This window comes from Pipra filicauda, unplaced genomic scaffold, assembly GCF_003945595.2.
Source record: "Pipra filicauda isolate LSUMZ 115617 unplaced genomic scaffold, ASM394559v2 scaffold80_size11013439_pilon, whole genome shotgun sequence".
Lineage (NCBI taxonomy): Eukaryota > Metazoa > Chordata > Aves > Passeriformes > Pipridae > Pipra > Pipra filicauda.
In genome coordinates, this window is record NW_024104987.1 from 1,078,745 (window position 1) to 1,101,297 (window position 22,553).

At 63.3% G+C, this 22,553-nt stretch overlaps 4 protein-coding genes across 13 annotated transcripts in view; 1 reads left to right on the forward strand and 3 right to left on the reverse strand.

Annotated features, from left to right (window-relative positions):
- Positions 1-454: 454 nt before the first annotated feature.
- On the reverse strand, positions 455-13,176 carry CEP131 (centrosomal protein 131). 5 transcript variants are annotated; one of them, XM_027725317.2, is made up of 27 exons: positions 13,045-13,171; positions 11,432-11,624; positions 10,655-10,740; positions 9,760-9,874; positions 9,527-9,645; positions 9,304-9,417; positions 9,037-9,204; positions 8,583-8,700; positions 7,655-7,771; positions 6,856-7,027; positions 6,635-6,735; positions 6,327-6,509; positions 5,789-5,983; positions 5,536-5,673; positions 5,026-5,151; positions 4,830-4,946; positions 3,861-3,890; positions 3,294-3,396; positions 2,822-3,023; positions 2,497-2,604; positions 2,270-2,387; positions 2,013-2,087; positions 1,787-1,929; positions 1,336-1,513; positions 1,096-1,238; positions 792-852; positions 555-718 (listed from the first exon to the last, which is right to left on the reverse strand). In XM_027725317.2, exons 2-27 carry the CDS (start codon positions 11,600-11,602, stop codon positions 650-652), a joined length of 3,270 nt encoding a protein of 1,089 aa, XP_027581118.2. In that variant the 5' UTR covers positions 11,603-11,624; positions 13,045-13,171; the 3' UTR covers positions 555-649. The 5 variants fall into 5 exon arrangements, with proteins under 5 accessions (XP_039246175.1, XP_027581118.2, XP_027581120.2 ...); XM_027725319.2 differs by having other exon boundaries at positions 5,789-5,980; positions 13,045-13,166; XM_039390241.1 differs by having other exon boundaries at positions 455-852; positions 13,045-13,176.
- A 566-nt stretch (positions 13,177-13,742) lies between these two features.
- Positions 13,743-17,703, reverse strand: TEPSIN (TEPSIN adaptor related protein complex 4 accessory protein). 5 transcript variants are annotated; one of them, XM_027725327.2, is made up of 13 exons: positions 17,646-17,703; positions 17,356-17,428; positions 17,000-17,091; positions 16,807-16,900; positions 16,583-16,650; positions 16,414-16,492; positions 16,256-16,327; positions 15,905-16,105; positions 15,644-15,815; positions 15,266-15,379; positions 15,067-15,145; positions 14,854-14,988; positions 13,743-14,573 (listed from the first exon to the last, which is right to left on the reverse strand). In XM_027725327.2, the coding sequence occupies exons 1-13, from the start codon at positions 17,685-17,687 to the stop codon at positions 14,118-14,120; spliced, it is 1,677 nt and encodes a 558-aa protein (XP_027581128.2). In that variant the 5' UTR covers positions 17,688-17,703; the 3' UTR covers positions 13,743-14,117. The 5 variants fall into 5 exon arrangements, with proteins under 5 accessions (XP_027581128.2, XP_027581127.2, XP_027581126.2 ...); XM_027725326.2 differs by having other exon boundaries at positions 15,266-15,382; XM_027725325.2 differs by having other exon boundaries at positions 15,266-15,382; positions 15,905-16,327.
- Positions 17,704-18,031: 328 nt separating this feature from the next.
- NDUFAF8 (NADH:ubiquinone oxidoreductase complex assembly factor 8) lies at positions 18,032-18,604 on the forward strand. Its single transcript, XM_027725328.2, has 3 exons — positions 18,032-18,112; positions 18,207-18,317; positions 18,399-18,604. Exons 1-3 carry the CDS (start codon positions 18,032-18,034, stop codon positions 18,417-18,419), a joined length of 213 nt encoding a protein of 70 aa, XP_027581129.1. The 3' UTR covers positions 18,420-18,604.
- The window catches only part of SLC38A10 (solute carrier family 38 member 10), a 30,417-nt gene continuing 26,462 nt past the window's right edge, over positions 18,599-22,553 (reverse strand). For both annotated transcript variants that reach the window (XM_027725313.2, XM_027725312.2), the window contains exons 14-16: positions 22,322-22,417; positions 21,767-21,946; positions 18,599-21,474 (exon numbers count right to left, since the gene is read on the reverse strand). In XM_027725313.2, coding sequence (XP_027581114.2) covers positions 20,300-21,474; positions 21,767-21,946; positions 22,322-22,417 — 1,451 coding nt within the window. In that variant the 3' untranslated portion in view covers positions 18,599-20,299. The remainder of the gene's footprint in view (positions 21,475-21,766; positions 21,947-22,321; positions 22,418-22,553) is intronic.

The following is a 22,553-nucleotide window of genomic DNA, read 5'->3' on the forward strand; positions in this document are numbered from 1 at the left end:
GGCAGGGGGAGGCCCCAGCCAAGCACAGGGACAGATGGGAAACATCCCAGGACTCTGCTGAGCAAACATCTGCCAGCCACCAGCTCCGAGCCCCGGCTCTGGGCAGGGACCAGGATCAGGACCAGGACTAGGCTATGGTTGAGCGGCTGCACATTCCCAGAGAGGAAACAGATGCCACCGGCCCAGCCCAGGCATTTCCCAGCCCTGTCAGGGGGTGCTGAGAGATTTGCAGGTAGCAGAGGCTGTGGGATCACATCCTGGCCCTGGCTCTGCCTTCCTGCATCCTCCTGGATATTTCAGTTTAGAAGGGGAAGCAGGGTGCAGAGCAGGGAGCCAGGAACCCTTGGAGCAAGGGATGGTCTCGGGATGCAGGAGTGGGGTAGGGAGGGTGGGAGTGGGCACAGACCTTGCAGAAGAGCCAGCACTGGCACTGACATGCAGTTACAGAACCAGCTGAAGAAACCAGCACAGATTTATTGTCAGAACAAAACTCCTGAACATCTAAAGGCCACCAAGTGTCCTGGCATGGCCACGGCACCAGGACTGGGCTGTGGAGAATGAGGGCTGAGCAAGGGGAGAGCCTGACCCCGACCCCAGCCCCAGCAGCACCCCGGAGCACCCCGGCCCCGCTCCCTGCCCGGCAGGACAGTCACTCCGTGGCCAGCTGCCGCTGCTGCTCCAGGAGGGATTCCAGCAGGTTGGCTCTCTGCACGGCCGCCTGCAAGGGAGCACAAGGGGGAGCTCGTGGTGCCCGGCAGGGCCGGAGCCAGGGCCGGGGCCACCCCACTCACCTCGTACTGCTTCCGCAGGCTGCTCACGCTCTCCTCCTTCCTCTGCACCGCCGACTTCACCCTGCATGGACACAGGGATGAGGACCCCGGAGCCCAGCTCCAAACACCGGGCTGGGCCCTGCCCAAGGGGGCGATTTCAACCCCGGGGAGCTCAGTCCCTCTCCCCCATCACAGGTCTCCAATGTGAGCCACGGCAGAGCCCTCAGGAGCTGACAGTGATCCTGGCCAGGGCTCCTGCCAGGGAGGAGTGCAGATAGAGCTGCACTCCTGTGGCCCTGCTCCTGCACCACCCGGGCTCCCTCACCTCCTGTGAACCTCCTCCAGCTCCCGGTCCTTCTCCCGCACCAGCCTGTCCAGCTCCAGGCGCTGCCGGGCCCTCAGCTCCGCCATCTCCGCCTTCAGCTGTGTGTTCTCCTCCTCCATCCCCACCAGCTTGTCCACGAATTCCTGCAGGATCCCCTCAGTCAGGCCGCTGTGCTCCTGGGCCAGCTGGTCCTGCACCGGCATCCAGGCACAGGGCACCCTGGCTCTGCTCCTCGCCCACCTTCCGGATCTCCTCCACCTCCTGCTCCTTGTGCTTCAGCAGGCCCTGCAGACGGATGCTCTCCCCTTCCAGCTCAGCCAGCCGCCCCTTCAGCTCGTTGCAGCGCTCCTGCAGCTTCCGCTCGGACCGCTCCAGCTCCTGCAGCTCCACCTCATACTTGTCCCGGATCCTCTTGATCCTGTCGGGAGGAAGGACAGCCAGTCTGCATCATCCCAGCACTGCAGGGGTCATTCCAGCCCTAACGTGCTGCAGGAGGGACTAGGGCACAGCAGCACATCTGCCCCATGGGAGATTCAGGGCTGTGTCCTCAGGTAAGAGGCAAACTTCATCCCTGCAATCCACTCCTTTCTCTCCAGCTGCTCCAGAGCTCGCTGGAGAGATGTGCAGGGGGCAGGGAAAGGGGACCAGCCTGCTGAGGACCCGGCACCTCCCTCCTCCCTCTCCCCCTCACCTGTTCTCCGCTGCCCTCTCACACTCCTCCTTGGCCAAGGATGTGTCAGCCTCCAGACGCTGGATCACCAGCTCGATCTCTTTGTCCCTCTCCTTCCTCATCTCCTCCCGCAGCTCCCGCTCCCGGGAGAGCAGCCAGGCTTCCTGGGGATAGAGATGGAAAACGTAGCCTCAATCCCTCTCAGAGCCCACAGGTGGCACCTTTGGACAAGAGCTCTTGCCATTACCTCCTTCTTCATGTAGTTGGCCTCCCAGGCCTGCTTCTCCATCTCCAGCTGGTCCTTCAGCACCTTCAGTTCTGCCTGTAAGAAGACAGGAAAACAACAGCTCAGCCCTGGCAGCATCCCACACCAGCTGGAAGCAGCCCCTGGCACTGCGGCACAGGGCTCCATGGTACCAACACACACAGGGGATGAGGCTTGGCAGGATGGTGCCAGCACCCAAAAACAGCCACTCAGAGCCCAGAGATGAGGGGAAAGCAGACCTGGTGCCGCCTCTCCTGCTCCTCCCTGTCCTTGGCGCTCTCCTCGCGCAGTGCCCGGCTGAGGGCTGAGCTGTTGGCCTCCAGCTGCCGCCGCAGCTCCTCCACCTCCGCACGCTGCCTGCACAGACACAGCTCCCAGCGTCCACACCAGCACTGGCCCTCTTGCCATGGGAGCCTGACCCAGGGAGCCCATCCCCACAGCTCTGGGGGTGCCCCAGCTCACTGACCTGGCCGCTTGCTGGCTCAGCCGCTCCTTCTCCTCGGCCACCTCGGCGTAGAGCCGGCGCCGCTGCTGCTCCAGCGCCTGCTCCTCCTGCTCCAGCTGCTGCTCACACCTGCGGGGCAGAGGCACCTCAGGGATGTGCCTTGGGGCCACCTCTCCGCCCTGCCCCATCCCACCCCCTCCGTGATGCCAGAGGATGCTCCCGGCTCAGTGCCATCTCCCACCTTGGGCTGGTGGGAAGGGGCTGCTCCCCGTGGAGTTGCAAATATTGAGAACCCACCAGCAGATCGGTGCCAGACACCGTCCCGGAGCTGTGCCCCCCGACCCACCGCTGCCGGACCCGCTCCCGCTCCCGCTGGCTCTGCTCCTCCTTCTGCCGCTCCAGCAGCCCCCGCAGCTCCTCCGCCTGCCGCCCGTAGCGCTGGGCCGCCCGCTCGTCCGACTGCAGCAGCTCGGCCTCGTGCAGCAGCTTCAGCTTCCGGATGTCCTCACGGTGCTTGGCCATGAGCTTCTGGATCTCCGGCTCCAGCCCTGGGACAGCGGGAAGGACGGTCACGGCTCGGCCCCGGGGCTGCCTGGATCCCAGCCCCGGGGGCTGCGGGCACATGGACTCGGCAAGGGGCTGGTGGGAAAGGGGGATGAGCACAGAGAGGTGCTCTTGCCCTCTGGCACCTGCTCCACCAAAACCAGGGAGCAGAGACTGCCCACACTGAGGAACTCTTCCCAAACTCTCCAGAACCAGCCGGACCTGACTCCAGCACCGTCCCAGCTCCAGCTGCTGCTGAGGGAACCTGCCCATACCTTTCACAGTGATTTCTTTGATCTTCTTGGTTTTCTCCTCGATCCACTTCTCCCGTCGGACTTTCTCAGTTGCACTCATCAGTTCCTTCAGTTTCTTAATCTCCTGTTTGGAAGCAAACGGGAAAAGTTCAGAGAGAAGCCGTGAGAGAAAACCCCCAGGAGCCTGGAAGCCGGGCTGTTGGGAAGGAAGCTGCAGGGAAGAGCAGAGGGCCAGGGCTGCACATGGACAGTCACACAGCCCCGGCCAGGTGCCTTCATCCAGCCCAGAGAACCGGCCACACACTCTCCCAGTGCGTTCCCCTGTCTCCAGTGGGATGGTGGGAAGAGTAAAACCCTTGGGAAAATGCTCACTGGCCAAGACATGAGAGCAGGAGATGGAGAGGAGAGGGGAGCTGGGGGCTGCTGAGGGTCTCTGCATGCAGGGCAGCCCATCTGTCCCTGTGTGGTTGTGCTTTCCTCTCCAGCCTTCCCTCCCCCTGCCATGGAAGGACCTCTGGCAAGGGTTGGAGCAGGTCAGGGCACGAGAGCAGAGGGCAAGGCACAGAACAGAGCAAAGACCACATTTACCTCACAAAAGGGGCCCAAAGTGCGCCAGACCTGGGGAGAAAGAAAGGAGGGGATGGAGAGAGAAGGGGAATTGTGGGGGAGAGGAGAGAGGCAAATCCACACTGCCGTGTCTGTGGGATCCACGGGCAGGGCAGAGGTGGGCAGGGGTCTGTGGGGGTGAGGGGAGGTACAGCCCAACGGGCAGGGCCAGGGCCAGCCCTCTCTGGGTATGTTTGGGTGCTGGGCAGGGCAACAGCCCAGAGAAATCCACCCAGAGCTCTTACTGTTGCTCACACACCTCATGTTCCATTCTAGTCCTATTCCATTCAGCTCCAAGAGCACCCCTGCTCCTGCCAGGGTGGTTGGAAGGCACCCAGATCCAGAGGATACAAATTCCTCCATGACAATAGGTTTGTGCCAGTGCTGGTTTTAATCAAAAAGGGCTGGAGAATCCTTACACAGCCAAAGCACAACCCACTGGTCACCCCCAGCCTGGGAGAGCTCTGCCTACAGCAGGATCATGGAAATCACAGAATGGTTTGGGTTGGAAGGGACCTTAAAGTTCATCCAGTGCCACCCCCTGCCATGGGCAGGGACACCCTCTACTATCCCAGATTGCTCAGAGCTTCATCCAACCTGGTCTTGGACACTTCCAGGGATGGAAGTGCCCAGCTTCTCTGGGCAACCTGTGCCAGATGTGTGGGAAGGGTCTCTCCAGGCAAAGCCTGGGAGTGAATGCTGTCCCTTGGTCAGTGCCATGCTCCTGGCTCTGGGCAGCAGAGGACAGAAGCCTCCTGGGGAGCCAGGGCAAAAAAGCTCTGTGGTGACAGGGACCTTCTGTGCACAGGAAAGGGCTCTTTGAAGTGACCAGGCCCCACCAAGGTGACAGAGACCGAATTGCTCTGGGCAGAGTCCCCATTTGAGCCAAACCAACCAGCTCTCCCACAGCACCAGGACATACATGTCCCCCCACCTTCCCTGTCCCCTCACCAGCTCGTGCTGCTCCTGCATCTGGCTGATCTTCTGGCCGTACTTGTGGTCCACTTGTTTCAGCTCCACCACCACGGCCTCACACTTCTCACTCAGCACCTTCTTGTCATCGAGGAGCTGGGAAGGGCGAGGACAGGGCATCAGGCAGGTGCAGCCACCTCAGCCTCTGCCTTCAGAAGCTGGGCTGAGGCATTACCTGGTCGATGAAGGCCAGGTGCCTCTGGATAGCTGCCTCATACTGCTCCCTCTGCAGCCTGAGCTGGTGGCTGAGCTCCTGCTCGGTCTGTTTGACGTGTCGGTCCGTCAGTTCCCGCTGCTGAGTCTGTGGAGGGCAGGGAGGAAACAGCCACCAGACATTAGAGGGAGGAGTGACACCATTCCCAGCACATGTACAGGGAATAACTGCTGGATATGGAGGCACTGACAGGCCAGGGTAAGGAGGGACAGAGGCAAACAAACCCCTGGTGCTCACACCTCCCACCCCCATCAGCAGCAACATCCAGCCCCCTGTGGGACAGAGGAGAAGAGAGTTCAGTCCAGGTCCCAACTAGAAGATCTTTAAGGTCCCTTCCAACCCAAACCACTCCATGATTCTATGAAATCAAGGGTCAGTCCTGCTCAGAGCCCTGATCACGTGCTTCAAAGCCCCAGTCCCAAGAACCCCCTGTGAGGCTCCTGGCCCAGGTTGCCCAGCAGGCTGACGCACCAGGGCTGTCTGCAGCAGGCTGATGGCTCGCTTCTTCTCCTCCACTTCCAGCTTCAGCTTCATCATGGAGCTTGTCACCTCCGTGGCAACAGCCGACACCTGCTCCACGTGAGCCAGCTCCTCTTCCAAGAGGAAACTCTGCCACAGCAGAAAAAACATGATTAACAGGCAGTGGAACCACCTGGAATGAGGACAGGGAGATGGGGGATGACTCGCACCAGGGTCCCACCACCTCCCCAGCACAAGGACTCACCTCCCGCTGTGTGGCCGAGGCAGCCGACCTGGGCCTCTCCTGCTCCGACCTCTCCATCTCGTCCAGGAAGCTGATGATGCTTTGGAGTTTGGCCTCCGAGAGCAAGGCCCCGTCCTCGGGGACCCCCGGCGAGTGGTTCAGCTTCCCAAACTTCTCCAGGTTATCAGCAGTCAGGGAATTGGAGCTGGGCTCCTGCTGGGAATTCACCATGGTGAATGAGCACCCAGAGGAAAGCTCAGAGAAGGGGTGCTGGCTCTTCTCCATGGCTGGAGCCCAGTCCTCCCACTGGGCCCCAGTAACCAGCCTCAGCCTCGGCTAACCCTCCTCCCACCACAGCCCTTGCTGCTCCTTGTGGATTCCCAAGCCCTGACTGCACCAAACAAATCCTCCACCTCCAGACTCAGTGCTTCACCTCCAAACTCCTCCATCAGCCCTTCTAAGCTCCCCCACCACCCTCCCCAGCGGTGACCCAGCTGTTTCTCACCAGGCAGCTGTTGCTGTCCGAGGCTGGACACACCACCCTCCTCCCACAGCTCACCCTGTCCGTCCAGGCGTGTCTGTCCTTCTTGAGGAGCTTGGGTGGGGGCAGCAGCTCCGGCTCCTCCTCCAGCAGCCGGAGCGTGTCCAGCAGCTCATTGAGCGTGACCTTGGATGGGGCCCTGCTGCCAGCAGTCACCGCTGTCTCCAGGTCCTCATTACCTGTCTCTCTGGAGCTCACATCCTATGGGAGAACACACACCTTGCAGTCAGAGTTTTCCAGGTCTCCCCAAAAGCCAGTGAAGGCTCCAAAGCCACCCTGGAAGAGCAGCTGGTGCCAGGAGCCCCAGGGGGCACAGCCAGACCCACCTGCAGCTTGTCCTCTGCCCCAGGGTCCTGCAAGGGCACGGAGCCGAGGGCTGCGAGGCCGCTTCCTTCCAGATCCACAGCTGCCAGGTGGGAATTGGGCTCTGCAAGACCAGGCTGTTCTTAGGCACTCACCACAACCAGCCCCTGGGAAGCAGCTCCCTGGGGCAAACAGCTCCTTCCTCCTGCTCCCAAAGCCTTGGGGACGTGCCAGAGGGACTCACCAGTGTTGTTGGCTTTGGTGAGGCTGCCGGCCGGGCTGATGTTCCTGGCCGAGGCAGCTTTGGCACCAGGCTTCTTCTTGGGCACCCTCCTGCTCCCCTTCACCAGCACCAGCTCTTCTTCTGCCAAGCACTTTGTCTCCAAGGCCTTTTGGGCCCTTTTCTGGTGCAGCTCCTGCAGGGACAGAGGAGCCATGGGTGTCCTGAAGATTTGGGAAGGTACAAGCATGTGTTTGCAAGGCTGTGGCAGCGTTTTGCCATCCTCCAGCTGCTCACTGTTGTGTCTCCCCCAATACCCCCCCTCGGTGGAACATGATTCCAATTAAGGCAAAGAGAATTTGGGGTTTAAAACATCTCCAGCTCTACTGCCAGCTCCCTGCAGCCTGTGCCAGCCCCATCTGCACCACCAGCTGCAAGAACAGGGTGACAATGACGTATTGCTTCCTGCCAAGGGGCACGGAGGGGAGCTTGGCTCCTGAGGAGGGTCCTGTTCCCAAGGCATGCAAGTCCTTGGTCACTCCAAGGAGGTTGAAGTCTCCCTGTCTCAACATGGTCACCATTTTCCTGAGAACTAGATGGAAACCAGCACTGCCTTCACAAGCTCGGGATGAGCTGCCAAGGCTTGGCAGGAGCGCAGCAGGAAACTGCTCTATGGCACCTCCATCTCCGGAGGGAGCATTCCACTTCCAGGGCTGGCTCTGATCCTGCCTCATGCCAAGGCCCTGGAGATGCACAGAGGCCTCGCCAGATGTTGCCAACAAACACAGGCACACAGGCCACGACGGGCTCGCCCTGTGCCCACCTGGATGGCCGCGCGCCGGGCCAGGCGCGCCTTCTCCTCTCGGATCTTCCGCTGTTCCTCATCCTTCCTCTCCTGCAAATCCAGGATATTCCCCTCCTCCATCCGCTGCTGCCTTTCCTTCCAGAGAGGAGGGTCGAAAATGTTAGGGAGAACTCTCCATCACTCACCACTGAGAAGCAGGAGAGGGCACCCACCCCTGAGGTCACCCTATATCCAGGTTTTCCATCCTCCCGACCTGCCCTCTGCGCAGGTGAGGAGCCCTCAGAACAGCTCTGCTTTGGAGCAGCTCATTTTCTTTAGATACTCAGTGCAATTATTATTATTATATCATCTGGGTCTGCAACCACCAAGGAGATGAGGCTTAAAAATAGACTCTCACACGCCAGAGCGACGGCGCTTTTCGTTATCGGGATAAATAATTGAACAAAGAAACACAAATAGCTGCAGTGCTGTGTCAGTCTAATGAGCCACCTCGTTAGGGATTCATTAGGATGAGCTGAGACGGGGCATTCCTGGTCCAGAGCATCGGAATTCAGGGAGATTTCTGCTGCTCCTGCCAGCACCTGCCTGATCCCACAGAGGGGGCTGGGGGAACAGAGCTATGTGGTGCTGAGCCCCAGGGCCTGAGTTCCTGCTGGAAGCAAAGCCAGGCTCTCCCTGGACACAGCCAGCACAGCCCTGTGGGGACAGGACCCTCCCTGGCTCTCTGGACCATGAGGGACTGGGTGGATGCAAAGCCAGACCCCCCTCGACTCCCACAGCCCTGGTCAGGTCACTGAAGGGACCCAAATCCCCACTGACATGACGAGTGGGACAGGAGTGTTAGAGGGGTCTGGGCTACAGGGCAGAGGACAGGACTGACTTCCCTTTTGGAAGCCACCAGAATATGACCAATCTCCCTTCTGGAAGCCACCAGGACAGGACCAACCTCCCTCTTGGTGGCCATCAGGCGCCCCAGAGCCGCTGCTGCCGTCCTGTGCCGCTGCGAGTGCCGGCGGTACCAGCGCTGGATGGTGACAGCAGCCAGGTTCACCTGCTGGATGAACCTGTGGGGACAGGGAGGGAGGGTCAGCACGGCCCCAGGACCTCCTTGGGCAGCACCGACCCCTCTGGCCACAGCAGAGCAAAGGTGGCTTGTCCACAGCACCAGGACTTCTGTCCCCTCACCCCCCAAATCAACAAGGCCTTTGTTCCCAGACTGACTATTGGGGTGGAAGGAACTGTGCCTTTGATGACACCCCAAAGCACAGAGCCAAGGCACAGGGAGGGTGAATCAGTTGCTAAGGGGGGCCCTCCCCCAATCTGAAGCCCCACTGGACAGGAACGAGCTCTGCTGGAGCTCCTCACACCGCCTGGCACCGTCCTCCTGCCTCTCCCCTCACCTCTCAGCCTCCTCCTCGGTCACCTCCCTCCTCCTGGGAGCGCTGCTGCTGCTGCTGCTGCTGTTGTTGTTGCGGGTCACGATGTTGTTGCTGGAGAAATTCTTCTGAGACTTCGCGAAGCTGCCGCCGCCTTCCCCGTCCTCGTTCGAGGTCGCTTTCACAACGTTGCTGGGACAGAAGGTGAAGCTGCTCAGCCCCATCCTGTGCCACAGGGACACAGGACTGTGGGGCCAGCCTGGCACTGAGCCAGGACCCCACCACACTCACTTGAGGGAACTGGGAGCCTGGTTGGAGCTCTTGGGCGTGGGGCCCTTCTCGGCCGTGGAGTAGTTGTTGTGCACCATGGTGGTGACACAGTTGCCCATCGCGCCCTTGTTGCTCCTTGCGTGGAGAGAAGAGAACAGGAGAGTCAGCACCAGCACTCTCCCCTCTCCAGGTGCTTTCCCAGTGCAGTTCCTCCCCCCCCCAGCCCCAGCAGCCCCTCTCCCACCTGTTGTTGGCGGTGAAGTTGGCAGCCAGCAGCACAGTGGCCTCCTTCCTCCTCATGCCCGGGGGTGGCTCCAGGCCGTGGGAGCCGGAGGGGCCTGGGAATGCTCGGGGCTGGTCATCCTGCCATGGAGTCAGCAGGAATAAGTGCCAGCAAGCACCAAACCCACCTCCTCAAACACCCCCAGGAGCACAGAGCCAACCCAGCCCACCCACCCCTGAGCCCACTGTCCTCACCAGGATGTTCCACGTGGTTTTCTTTTCCGGGGAAGTTTTGCTCAGACTTGCCAGTTTCTTTCTTCCTCCTGCACCACTCTCAAAGAAGGCCAGGAAGTCTCCTGTCTGCTCCGAGCTTTAGCCAGACCCAGGGAAGGTACAGAGGAGAGAACAGGGGTTCTGGGATAACTCACAGCCACAGACTGACCGTGCAGGGCATTTGGATATACTCCAGTGTAACACAGGGGATAAAAAGGGCTGGAGAATCTTTACACAGCCAAAAATATCTATGAACGACTCATTTTTACACAGAGCTTTGGGTTCCAGGGTGGTGTGTAGTGATAGGGATGAGCAGAGACCAACAGGAGAACAGAAAATCCCAATTCGGAGCGCACTGGGGAGAGAGGGAGAACTTTTGTCTCCTCACACAGCCCAGGCACAGCCTGGAGAATCCTTGGAATTAATGGAGTGGGTTTTGTGACAGCCACAGAAATACACTTCATTTCCCAAAATAGAAATCCTTCCCTGTGAGGGTGGGGAGGCCCTGGCACAGGTTGCCCAGAGAAGCTGTGGCTGCTCCGTCCCTGGAAGTGTCCAAGGCCAGGTTGGATGGGGCTTGGAGCAACCTGGGATAGTGGGAGGTGACCATGCCCATGGCAGGGGGTGGGACTGGGTGAGCTTTAAGGTCCCTTTCAACCCAAACCATTCCATGATTCTATGAAATCCTAAACAAAGGAGTTCCCTTCCAAAAAACCAACCAAAGCCCAGACCTTGGTTTTCCAAGGCCAGGTTTTTACGCCTGATGTGCATGATGGAGCTCAATGCATGTTTTGGAACGGCTCTGGTTCCCCCACAGGCGCAGGGAGGTTGGACACACCCCAGGACAGACAGACACGAGTCCCTGGCTGGGCTGTACCTGTGTGCACTGTTCACCCGCTGGTTCACCTGGGTGGTGCTGTTGGACCTGCGCAGGTTGTTCATCGCCCGGGGTCCCGCATCCTCCTGCGGAGCACAGGGATCAATCCAGCAGCCATGCTCAGGAGGAGCACAGGCAGGCTCCCTGGCAGCCCAAAATAGGCAGTGGTGTTCCCCTCACCCCCCTCACACAGCCCGGACACGGAGTTCCCGCTCTCCCAGAGCTGCCAAGCTCTCCTTGAGGAGCGGGCAATGACACCTCGCTCCAGCGCTGCTGAGCCAGCAGGAACACGTTCCTTAGCACGAGCTCCCAGGAACGAGGGCACGGGAATGCTGCCAAGGGATTACTCAGCACAGAGCACAGACTCCTCACTGCTGGATCCCTACAGAGCCCAGCAAGTACCTGAGGCTCGTTCCCTTTGTGGAACCCCCACTCAGCGAGACCCCAGCACGGCAGGAACAGGGTGCTCAGCGAGGGGCAGGGTGGGCCTGAAATCCCAGCAGGAGATTGCAGGAAATCAGGAGTTTCCAGCTGGAAACTGGTGCAGGGAGGCAAAGGGAAGGGAAAGCAGGGAAGCCTGAAGCTCCCTGGTTGCTTTTCTGCCCACCTGAAAGCCCCGGGCACAGACCCACGAGCAGCGATCTTGCAGGTGGTGCCGCGCCAGAGCCGGGCAGGCGGTGGGGGAACCACACCGAGAGAGATGTGGGTGTGCACGGAGACATCCCACATCCCAGGCACACCCTCCCTGCACGGCAGGGATGAAGCACTGGGGCTCACCAGAGCATTCCTCTTGGGTTTGCCGTCGGCGGTGACGGACACGGAGCGTGCCACGAGCCTGGCGGGGGAGGCGCTGCCGGGGCGGCGGGACAGCGGCGCCGGGAGCCCCGTCAGCACCAGGTCGGTGACGCCGGAGCCCTGCACGGAGGAGCAGCTGCGGGTGCTCTTCATGCTGGAGCACAACGGAGGGGCCCTGCAAGCACAGAGCAGAGAATGAAGGCACGGAGCATCCGGGGGCTCCAGCTCCTGCAAGCACCGGCACAGAGCTGGAACTGCTCCCACAGGACACCTTCCTCCGTGTTTCCACTGCCAAACAACACCCAGCACAGGCCTGGAGAGGCTCCAGGTGAACTCCTCAGTGCCTTCGCCCCACGCTCCCGCCGTCCCATGTCCGCCTGATCCGTTTATGGGACGGGATCCCAGCACAGGACCACGGGAGAGAAGAGCCCTGCTCCCCTTCCACCCTACACAGACCGTGGCTGCCAGGGGAGCACATGGGGAGGTTCAGCTCAACCTGCATCAGGTACAGACACTGAGGAACCACCTGCACAGTTCCCAAGAATCCTCCCTGCACCGAGTGCTCCCAATCCCTGCCAAGCAGCCCTTCAGAAGTGCCCGTGCCCTCCAGGGGGGCACAGGGAGGGCTGAGCCCCCTCCCAGCTAGAGGGGCAGCACATCTCCCCCTCTTCATCCCCCATCCCCAGTGCTGAGCCAGAAGCTGCCACTGTTCCAGGCAAACACCACATCACTTTATTTCTTTGTATTTATTACCCAAACTGCCCCCAAATCCTAAACCCCCTCCCTCTGCAGCCCTGGATTCCAACCCCCCCGGGCTCCACCACAGTCTTTGGCAATGCCTCGGGCTCCACAATGCAGGGAAACAAATGGCTCTCATGGAAACCACCGGGCTCACAGCGGGAAAACAGGGCTCAGGCCCAGAGCCCAGGCCCAGCACACCCACCCAGAGCCCCCCGGGCCCCCGGCCCAGAACCCCAAGCCCCTGAGGCCCAGACCCCCTAGGCCTGAAGACCCAGGCCCCACACGGCCCCCCTCAGGACCCAGGTGCAAGCCCTGGTCCTTAAGTTTCCAAATCCCTGATCCCCTCAGGATCACGTTGGTCCCAAGTCCCAGCCTCTAAGCTCCCATAACCCTGAACCCCCCAGGATTCCCCCACTCCCAAGGCCCAGGACCCCCCAGGACCCCATCCTAGGTCACAAAGTTCGAGCCCAAGCCTCCAATAGGTCCAAACCCTCTGGGACCCCCGAGGCTCAGACCCCGCCCTGGGACCCCAGAACACCCAGCCCCAGACCCCTATGACCCACTCTTCCATATCCTCAGACCCCCAAGGCCCAGACCCCCCAGCTCCAAAGCCCCGGGCCCCCAAGGCCCAGACCCCTCCCAGGAGCCCCCAGGACATGCAGCCCCGAAGCCCCAGATCACCAAGAGACCCCCAAATTCCACGTCCCCAAACCCCAAGCCCCCACAAGCCCCAGACCCTTCCAGTACCCTCCAATTCCCAAACCCCAGACCCCAGCCCAGACCCGCACCCCTCCAAGCCCCCAAACCCCCAAGCCCCCCATCCCCACACGCCCACAGCGATGGGCTACACGCACCCACAAGCGAACGAGCCCCCCCGGGGCGGACGCAGAGGGTGAGACAGGGGGTCAGGGCCGGGGCGAACGCCTCACCCGAGGCCGTGTCCCTGTCCCGGCCCCCCCGGACCCTCCCGGCCGCCATTAACCCCCCTGCCCCTCACTTACGGCCGAGTCCGGCCACGCCCACGGGGCGGGGCCTGCGGCCAGCGGCCAATGTGGAGGGAGTGCGGGAGCGAAGAGAGACGGGATTGGCTGAGGCGGGGAAGGGGAAGGGAGAATGAAGGGGAGGGGCTTGGGGAAGGAGCCAATAAGGTGAGAGGAGGGCGGGGCTACGGGAGAAGGGGCGGGTCCTCGAGAGGGCGGGGTTTGATTCACGTGGGCGGGGGGACAATGATGGGGTTATTGGGGGGGAAAATGGGGCTTTTGGGCTATTGGGGGGCTGTGGGGGTTATTGGGGGGGAAAATGGGGCTTTTGGGCTATTGGGGGGCTGTGGGGCAGGAGGAGACCTGTGGGGCTACTGGGGGGCTGTGGGGCAAGGGGGACACTGGGGGCCATGGGGAGCTGTGGGGAAGGGGGGACTGTGGCCCTGGGGCAGGGGAGAGCCATGGGGCTGTCAGGGTTTGTGGGGTGATGGAGGCTGTGGGGCAAGGAGGGCCCTTGCGGAGGGGAGAGCCACGGGCAGGGCTCCAGCAGTGGCGCAGGAAGAAGTCACACATTCCCAGGCCCGAGGAGGGGTTTATTGGTGGGTCCTGGCCCCACGGGGACGGCACCTTCTCCCACCTCGGCCCCACAGAGCCTGGGCCGGAGCTGGGGCCGGGCAGGGGCACCCCATGGCCGCGCCAGGGTCCCAGAACACCCCCAGCCCAGCCCCAGAGGGTCCTGGGCTCCCCTCCAGCCCAGAGGAGAGGTGCCATGGCCAAGCCCCTCTGCCCACTCTGAACACCAGGGACAGGGCCATTGTCACCTGATGGAAGCCCCATGTCCCCCCTAGGGACCCTTTCACACCCCATGTCCCCCTGAGGGACCGGGACACCACAGGCCCCGCAGGGAGGGGGGCACAGCCCCCGCAGCCCCCGGGACCCCACAGCAGCTACATGTTGAGGAAGGCGAAGGCCGAGGGCTGCCGGGGGCCCTCCGTGTCCGTCCCCATGTCTGTGCCCGTGTGCTGGGGCTGGGGCAGTGTCTGTGGCTGTGCCGATGGTGACTCTGGCCGGATTACGGCACCAGGACGGGCCACCAGCTCCATCCCAGCGAACAGGGACAGCCCAGGGGCTGCCATGTCCCCCCCAAGCCCGATCCCCCCGCCCTGCTGGCAGGGACACGGCGGCACCGCGGCCCCGGGGGGCTCCGCTCCCGTGCCCAGCTCCTCACCAGGGGCTGGGGGGGCTGTGGGGGCCGGGCTCAGCGGGGTCAGGATGCTCTCGCCGGCCAGGGCCGGGATGTCCATCAGCAGGTCCCTGGCCGAGCCCGCCGGGGGGGCTGGGGGTAGGCGCGGGGCCTTCGGGGAGGGCTGGGCCCGGCACAGGGCCTCAAACTGCCGCAGCATCTGCGGGAGGAGCGGGAGGGGCCGGGGTGAGAGCAGCACCGGGACAGGGGCCCAACCACCCTGTTCCCAGGCAGAGGGACTGTCCCCAGCGTCCCCTTGCAGGGCTCAGAGGGAGCATCACCCCGCCTGGGCTCCCTGCTCCCAGAAGAGGCTGCCAATCCCACCACTCTGGGACATGCACAGAGCCATCCCCAAGAGCTATGTGTCCCCAAGGACTGGGAAGTTGGTCCTGGGAGTCCCCCCACTCTAGGATTGGGCACAGGGATGTCCCCAGAGTCACCTTGGTTGCCCGGTTGGCCACAGGCCCGGGGCTGCCTTGGCTGAGCTGCTGCAGGTGCTGCCGGGTCACGGCGAAGATCTGCTCCGGGGAGAGCAGGTCGGAGCAGCCGAGGGCGGAGAGAGCGGACATGGATCTCTGCAGAAAGGGGGATCGTGGCTGAGCCAGGCAGCCCCCAGACCCTGCAGGCCACTGGGGGGGACACCCTGTGCTCACCATGCGGACGCTGTCGCTGGGATCCTCCAGAGCCCGGCCCAGCAGCTCCAGCACCACCTCACAGTTCAGGAGCCCACACCTGGACAGGGAGGGGGGTCACGGTTGCTCGCAGCCCCTCCCCACCATGGGGGTCCAGGCCCAGGCAGGGGGGTGGAAAGGGCTCAGGTTGCCCCCAGAAGCCCCCAGTTCCAACACTTACTCCTTGAGGAAGTGCTGAGCCTCCTCCCTGGTGAGGAAGACCCTGGCCCCGCGCGTCAGCCCCGACACCAGGCTCACCTCCCGCCGGCAGTCACCGGGGCTGTCGGCATCTACCCTGCTGGGGACATGCCTGCTGGGCACAGGGGACGCCTGCTTCCCCCTTCTGGGGTCTGGCACAGACCCAGCACCCCCCAGGGGCCAGGGACCCCCCACCTCCAAGCAGCTCTGCCCACCCAGGGCTGGGAGGCCAAACATCCCAGGAGGAACAGCCGGCAGCACCAGGGCAGCGTTCCTGGGGATGCCCCTTGGACAGTGCCAGGGGCAGGGCAGCCCCCCGGGATGACCCTGGGGACCCAGGAGCCCCCGGGGCCCCTCTCACCTGTCAGTGCCGTGGCTCAGCTCCCGGCTGGCCCCGGAGCGGCTGTCACTGCCGGATTTGCTGCCTGAGTCCGAGGCGTGGCTCCGCTCGTGTCCCTGCGAGGATTCCCGGGAGCTGTGCCCGCTGTCCACCTCCTCCCAGCCGCCCCCGGCCAGCCCTGGCTGGTGGCTCACTGTGGGGACAGCAGTGCTGAGCTGGGGACCCAAACCCACCGGGGTGGGTGGGGACCCCCCAGCCCTCCAGCCCCCCGGCAGGACCCACCTCGGGCCCCGCGGGGGACAGAGGGCAGCGGGGCCGGTGGGGCCGGGCTGCCAGCAGGGGAGGGAGCTCGGACAGGCTCGTAGGTGTCGTCGGGGAGGTTCCCCTGAGGCCGCTGGGGCCCCCCCGGCGCTGGGAGCACGGCCTGGGCCACGGCTTCGGCCGCTCGCTGGAGGCTGCTCAGCAGGGCCTCCCCGGTGGAAGCTGCGGAGAGGTTGGGATGTGAGAGAATCCCGGGCTCCCAGGCTGAGGAATGGGGGTGAGGGAACCCTGGGAGCTCCAGGGACACAGCACAAAGTGCCCCCCAGAGCCCTGTCACAGCTCCAGGCAGGGAACAGCCTGGACAGGACTCACCAGGGCCGCTTCTGTCACCGCTGAAGCCGAATCCCTGCAGGGACCCGCAGGGGCTGGGACTGGAGCCCATCCCTGGGGACACACAGGGAACACTCAGCACTCGGGGTCCCCTTTGGCTGCGGTTCCTCCCCCTGGGGGTGCTGGGGGGCTGCACTCACCAGCGGGGGCCGGGGGCCGGGCAGGCAGTGCCAGGGACTGTGGCAGCGGCACATCCGAGAAGAGAACACTGGCCAGGTCCTGGGGGATTGGAGAGGGAGGGAGGAGTGTGGGCAGTGCTGGGGACCCCCAGGGCGGGGTTGGGAGCTGCCGTGGCCGCCCGGCACCCACCTGTGCAGCCGCCCGCACCTTCTGGTTCAGGCTGTTGCCGTGCAGGGGGTCGGGGGGCCCGGAGAACACTGTGGACACAGGGGGAGAGGGATGGGGGATGCTCCCGGGCAGGGCAGGACCTTGCTGCTGGTGCAGCCCCTGCAGCAGGAGCCTGTCGGGGTCTCCAGCCCTGTGTGAGGCCGTGCCCCCTGCCCTGAGCCCCCCAGCCCAGCCCAGCCCGTTACCTGCAGCCTCGCGGATGAAGCCCGCATTCCTCTTCAGCTGCAGCACGAACTGGGGGGAGCCCTGGGAGCAGGTGTGCAGCAGGATCTTCAGCACCTGGCCCGGGGCACAAGGCCAGGTCAGGGGTGCCCCCCAGCCCCCTGGAGCAGGGGGGGTCCAGCCCATCACCAGCCGGTGCCCCTGGCACGGACCCACCTTCAGCTTGACGTGGCAGGAGCTGCTCTGCAGCCGCGTGAGGAGGTGCTCCAGCAGGCACTGGCTGCTCCCAGGAGACTCGTGGGAGATCTCTGGGGGGATGTTAGGGATCCTGCGCCCCCCAGCCGGGATCAGGGGGCACCAGCAGCCCCCCGGGATGCCAGGAATACGCCCCCTCCACGGAATCCCAGCCACGGCCCGCAGCGCTGTGGCTGCCCCTACCCAGCCCCACAGGCCTCCTGTGCCCACCACGGCCTGGGGCAGCCCCGGGAACCCCCCCAGTGCCCAAGGACCCCCCACCTGCCCCGGGGATCCCCCTCCCACCATGGAAGCAGCCCCAGGCCTCTGAAGGATACTGGCGATCTCCTCGAACAGGTACCCGGGGCACGGGGTGTCGTCGTCGGCCGTGCCCCGCAGCAGCACCGGCAGCTGCGGACGGAGGGGCCGAAGTGAGAGGGGCCAGGCCCGACCCCGGGGAAGGCTGGACCCCGACCCCGGCTGAAGCTCCGGGTCAGGCCCGGCCCCGCCAGGGGTGTGTGAGGCCGCTGTAGAAGCGAGGTGGGGGTGTGCGGCGATGACATCACGCGTGTGGAGTGACGTCACGGCCCGGGCAGCCCCCACGACCCCCAAATCCCCCCGTTCTTACCCGGCTCAGGAAACTCAGCCGGTCCCGCAGCGGCGCCGCCATGACACTGTCCGCACCGCCCTGCCCGGCCCCGCGGTGGCGTCATGACCCCGCCTCCCGGAAGCTTCCGCGCACCAATGAGAGGAAGAAACTCTGCCGCTCCACCAATCATCAGCTGGGAAGGGCGGAGCTCCGCGCGGAAAAGGAGAACAGGGCTGACGCCAGCGAGAGACGGGAAATAAACAACGGGCACCTCCACCAATCAGAGGGAACAATCTCCACAGGGACCAATCAGAAGGGGCTGGGATGGGGACGATACGGCCCAATAGGAGAGCGCGATGGCTTGACGGGCGGGGCGGGCGGCCAATGGCGGGCGGCCTGTCATGGCGGCGCCCATGCGGTGAGCGATGTCGGGGCGCGGTGTGTGGCTGCGGGCGCGGGCGCGGCTGCGGCGCTTCCCGGCGGCGCTGGCGGCGTGCGGGGACCAGGTGGGGCCGAGGGGCACACGCGGGGACATGGGGGGCGGCTGCGGGGCCGGGGGGTCCCGGAGGCCTCCGCTCCCGTCCCCTGTGGTTCCCGCAGGCCGCGGCCTACGGGCGGTGCGTGGCGGCGGCGGCGGCCGGGCCGGCGGAGCTGCGGCGGGACACGTGCCTGGAGGAGTTCCAGGCACTGCGGGAATGCTTTGCCCGGGCGGTACGTCACGGTCCCGGTCCCCATCCCGGTCCTGGTTCCAATCCCGACCCCTCGGCCCGGCCTGACCGCAGCTCTTTGCAGGCGAAGGCGACACCGAAGTGACCCCAGAGCTGCTCCCCCCTCGAGATGCTCCAGAGGAATCAAACCCTCAAACGCACCGGTTTGCCCTCAAATGACAGAACACCCCCCACCCTGCTCGCGAGGCTCCCGGAGGAGGCGCAGCCCCGGGCTGGGTGAGGGTCTCAGATCTATATTTATTTAAAAAAAAAAAAGAATTCCGATCAAAATGCTTCAGCTTATTTTATTGATGGGCTCGGCCCGCAGTCTGGGCTCTCTCCACACGTTCCACCTGCCACGGGGGAGCTGTTCCTGGCAGGAGGAGGCAGCTCCCACAGGCTTCCAGCCCAGCTCGGGGTGCCCACACCATTCCCAGTAGGAGGAATGTCAGGAGCATCTTTGGTCCTTTGTGTTCACACGGAGAACAACAAACAGGCGGGTCTGACCCGGCAGCAAAGGGGGTGAAGGAGCCGACCCGGGTCTGGCTCCCTCTTGCTTCAGGAAGGCTGGTCGGTGCCACAGGGACACAGCCCGGATCCATGTCCCAAGGCAGAGCTGGAGCCGTGCTCCAGAACCCATCCCTGCCCAGATCTGTGTCCCAGGGCAGAGCTGGAACTGTGCTCCAGAGCCCATCCCTGTCCTTGGAGCAGCTCTGGGGCTCCTGGTGCTTGTGCTTGACGACAGCATTAATGGAGAAGCTCATTGGGATGTGGGGGGTCCTGGGGGTTTAAGGCCATGGCATTCCAGGGGGTGTTCCCAAAGGACTCCCGTGGGTCTGGGCTGTGACATCCCGGGAGCACCAGGCAGGCAGGGTCCCTCCCCATCCCGGCTCCATGGGGTCCCATCGGCCACGGACTCGAGGTCCCCAAAGACACTTGGAGAAAGGGATATAAAACCCACCACAGTGATGAGGTCTGAGGGCTCCAGGCTGGGAATTCTCAGCTGGTCTAGGGAGAGCTTTGGGGTTGGATTCTGTACATTCGCAGGTCAGGATGTAAAAACACAAAAACCCAAAACACTCCCAAAACTGGGAGCCTGAAACCACCCAGGGCTCTCAAGAAGCTCTTCCCTTCCTCACTCATCAAAAGCATTTCCAGGGCTGGAGCAGGGATCTCTCTGGATGCAGAACAGGCCTGGGGTGTTGGGAAGAGCACATGGAACATGGGCAGAGGTAGGTGTGCGTGAGCCGAGGCCCCGGATCTGCCCGGCTTGTTCCCAAATTAATCATCTCCAGCAGAAAAACCAAGCTGGGCCAGGAAGGGTGGGGGGAATTCAGCTTCTTAATGCACTTTGGAGAGGGGAAGTGGAGCTGGAGAGCACAGAGAGCTCCCGGGGAGGGCAGCAGGAACACAGCTCCTGTGACTCCAGTGTGTGGCCAAGGAACCCCATCCCTGGGACAGAGGCAGCACAACGGCAGGAGTTGTGCCCGGTTAAGGCAGCGTTTCTACTAAATGAGGTTCCCAAACCACAACTGTCTCCAAACACACAGGGCTCCACTCCCCATCCAATTCTGGCACTGTTGGCTCTGCTGGTCCTCAGCTCACGGCTCCTCTGGGATAAAGCCCTTCCTGAGGTGTGGATGCTGGGTCCCCTCAGCACAGCCCCTTCCCGGTGGAGCCCCTTCTGGGTTCTGAGAGGAGTTGGGAGATGGCTGGAGAAGGCAATTCGATATGAATGAGATGCTGAAAAAGGTCCTTGGAGCAGCAGCTTGGCAGGAAGCCGAGGCAGGGGGAGCTCTGGAAGGCAAGGGCAGCAGGAATCACCATCACCTCAGCTGCCCACAGGCACGTGCTGGGGCTGCCGCTGCAGGAGCCCTCGGGGTGGTGCTCCTGGATCCAAGGGGATCCCGCGGATCTGAGTGCTGTGCCCAGCAAAGTGCCGCTGGCTCAGACCTCCCTGTGCCTGAGCACGACCCTAAATCCCCGTCACGGGCCCCTGTCCTGTGTCACCTGCTGGATGTGGCGGCTGCGCACCAGGTGCTGGGCACCCTCGGCCACCCCGCTCAGCCGCGTGTCCAGCGCGCTCCGCAGGTCATTCACCTTCACATCGGGAACGGGGTCCAGGCCGATCAGGACGCCCCCGGCCCCCCGTGCATCCTCTGCCTCCTCCTCCTCCTCCTCCTCCTCCTCTTCCTCCTCCTCCTCCTCCTCTTGGTCGGGAGGCAGCAGGTCCCGTCTCCTCCGGCGCAGGTCCAGGCCCACCTGCAGCTTCAGGTCCCGGTTGGGTTTGACGTCGCGCTCCGGCTGTGGATCCCGGGGAGCGACCGCTCCGTTCTCAGCCTTCGGGGCCGGAGCATCCTCGGGGCCGGGTTTCCTGTCGGCGCCGTTAGAGGGACCCCCGCCCCCACCGCCCTGTTGGCCCCGCGGCTCCTCCCGGGGATCCTCCTCCTTCCCGTGCCCGTGGCCGGGCGGGTCCCGCTGCCGCCCGAGCGCGCCCGCGGCTCCCTCAGCCTCCGCCCCTCTCCGCTGCTCCCGGGGGTGCTGCTCCCTTGCTGCCACATTCCTGTTACTGGAAGAGTCCGGCACCACTGCCAGGTCTTTGGGCTCCACCTGACTCACAGCTTTGGCTTTAAGGTCTACTCCTGAGTCTCTTTCCAAACTCCTTCCTGCTACTCCCTGAACTTTGGCAGCCCTCAGCTGTTCTCTTTGGATGGGAGCTGTTGCTGCTTCCACGGGTTTCAGGAAATTCTTCTTCTCGTGGACGTCTCTTCCAGCTTTGGCTTCACGATCTCCTCCCAAATCCTCCGCCAAGGGCTTCTTCTCCAGGTGGTTTCTGGCTGCTGGAAGGCGCTGGGCATCCCCATGGACGGGATCCCGGTTCTCCGCGGGATTCCTAACAGCTCTGTCATTCTCCTGCGGCAGCACCTTCCGCTCCTTGGGAGGAGCCCCAGGAATGTCCCGCCTGTGCCCAGGCTCCTCCAGCCTCCCCACAGTGTCCCTGTGCTGCTCAGTGGCCCCGGGGGGTTGCCGGCCTGGGCGCTGCTCTGGCTGCTCCGGCAGCTCCTTGCTCGGCAGCTTCCCGGCCGTGTCTCCCTTGGCTCCCAGGCCCTCGTCCTCCCTGCTCCTGGAGAGGGGCACGGCAGGATCTGCCTGAGCTTCCACTGTGGGACAAAACCAACATGGAAAAGGGTTTTCTTAGAAGATTCCCTGCTCCTGACAGCACATTCTGTATGACAGGAGACGAGGCCACACCCACCCATGGCCACACGGGAGGATGAGGAGAGCCCTGGGGTGTTATCCCTGTGCTCAGGGATGCCTTGGAGGCCAGGAATGGCTTTGCAGTGGACTCTGCCATGTGACAAAAGGAATTGGATCTCTCCCAGCCTGACTTTAGAGCTGCTGTGAGCAGTGAGCACCGTGGGGAGGAGTCCTGCTCCCTGGCCGTGTCCTTACCTGGCTTTGGCTTCTCCTCTGCCCCGTCCTCCTGCCGCTGCTGGTGGATCTCCTTGTGCTGCTCCTCGATCACCGCCAGCAGCTTTGCCTGCTGGTCCAGGAGCTGCTTGTGCTGCACCTGCTGCTCCTTGATCACCTGCAGCAGCACGTTGTGGTCCAGCAGTTTTGCTGGTCCGGCTTCTGGAAAAGGAGAAAGAGAGGAAATAAAACCTCAGTGACCCAAAGCCCTCAGAAATCGCTCGAGGGACTGTGGGGGCTCTCCTCACAGGAAGATCCGACTCCACAAACCCAGGAGGGAGGGAGGGAGGCTGGAGGAGGATGGGATGAGGGGGAGCACGTGAGTCTGAGCTAAGACTCCAAGCACCCTTGCCAGGCAGAGGTCAAAGGGAGGAGCTCAGCCTGAGGAAGGGTTTGCTGCACCAGCTCCGAGGCTCCAGGATGGAGCAGCTGGGGTTTGGGGGGACTGTGGCCTTACGACACCATCCTGCTGCAGAGAGGGATCCCGGGGAATCCTGGCAGTGCCCCCTCCCCACACGCCTGGGGACACACACTCACCCCCCAGCTTGCTCTCCACATTCTCCTGTTTCTCCTCGGTGTTCCGGTTCTCCAGCAGATCTGCTCTGTCCGGGAGGGGCAGCTCCTGCTTTTCACCTGCAAAGGACGGCAGAGCTTTGCTGTCAGTGCAGATGTTCCCCAAATCTCCTCCATGTCCCTCCCCGCCCACCCGGCACCGTTCGGATCCAGCGCGGCGGCTGCGAGGGAAGTAATAAACCCAATATTTAACAAC

What these genes read in the sequence shown, in the direction of transcription:
- CEP131 (XM_039390241.1), bottom strand. Translation starts at nt 11,602, where the DNA reads ATGAAGAGCACCCGCAGCTGCTCCTCCGTGCAGGGCTCCGGCGTCACC. An exon ending in CCTCGGCCACACAGCGGGAG is followed by an intron (nt 5,674 to 5,788) that starts GTGAGTCCTTGT and finishes CTGCTGTGGCAG; the next exon opens with AGTTTCCTCTTGGAAGAGGA. An exon ending in CTTTGGGCCCCTTTTGTGAG is followed by an intron (nt 3,397 to 3,860) that starts GTAAATGTGGTC and finishes GCTTCCAAACAG; the next exon opens with GAGATTAAGAAACTGAAGGA.
- TEPSIN (XM_027725322.2), bottom strand. Translation starts at nt 17,687, where the DNA reads ATGGCGGCGCCGCTGCGGGACCGGCTGAGTTTCCTGAGCCGG. An exon ending in CCGGCCCCCGGCCCCCGCTG is followed by an intron (nt 16,328 to 16,413) that starts GTGAGTGCAGCC and finishes GTGTGTCCCCAG; the next exon opens with GGATGGGCTCCAGTCCCAGC. An exon ending in GCTCAGCACTTCCTCAAGGA is followed by an intron (nt 15,146 to 15,265) that starts GTAAGTGTTGGA and finishes CTCCCTGTCCAG; the next exon opens with GTGTGGGCTCCTGAACTGTG.
- NDUFAF8 (XM_027725328.2), top strand. Translation starts at nt 18,032, where the DNA reads ATGTCGGGGCGCGGTGTGTGGCTGCGGGCGCGGGCGCGGCTGCGGCGC. An exon ending in TGGCGGCGTGCGGGGACCAG is followed by an intron (nt 18,113 to 18,206) that starts GTGGGGCCGAGG and finishes TGGTTCCCGCAG; the next exon opens with GCCGCGGCCTACGGGCGGTG. An exon ending in GGGAATGCTTTGCCCGGGCG is followed by an intron (nt 18,318 to 18,398) that starts GTACGTCACGGT and finishes AGCTCTTTGCAG; the next exon opens with GCGAAGGCGACACCGAAGTG.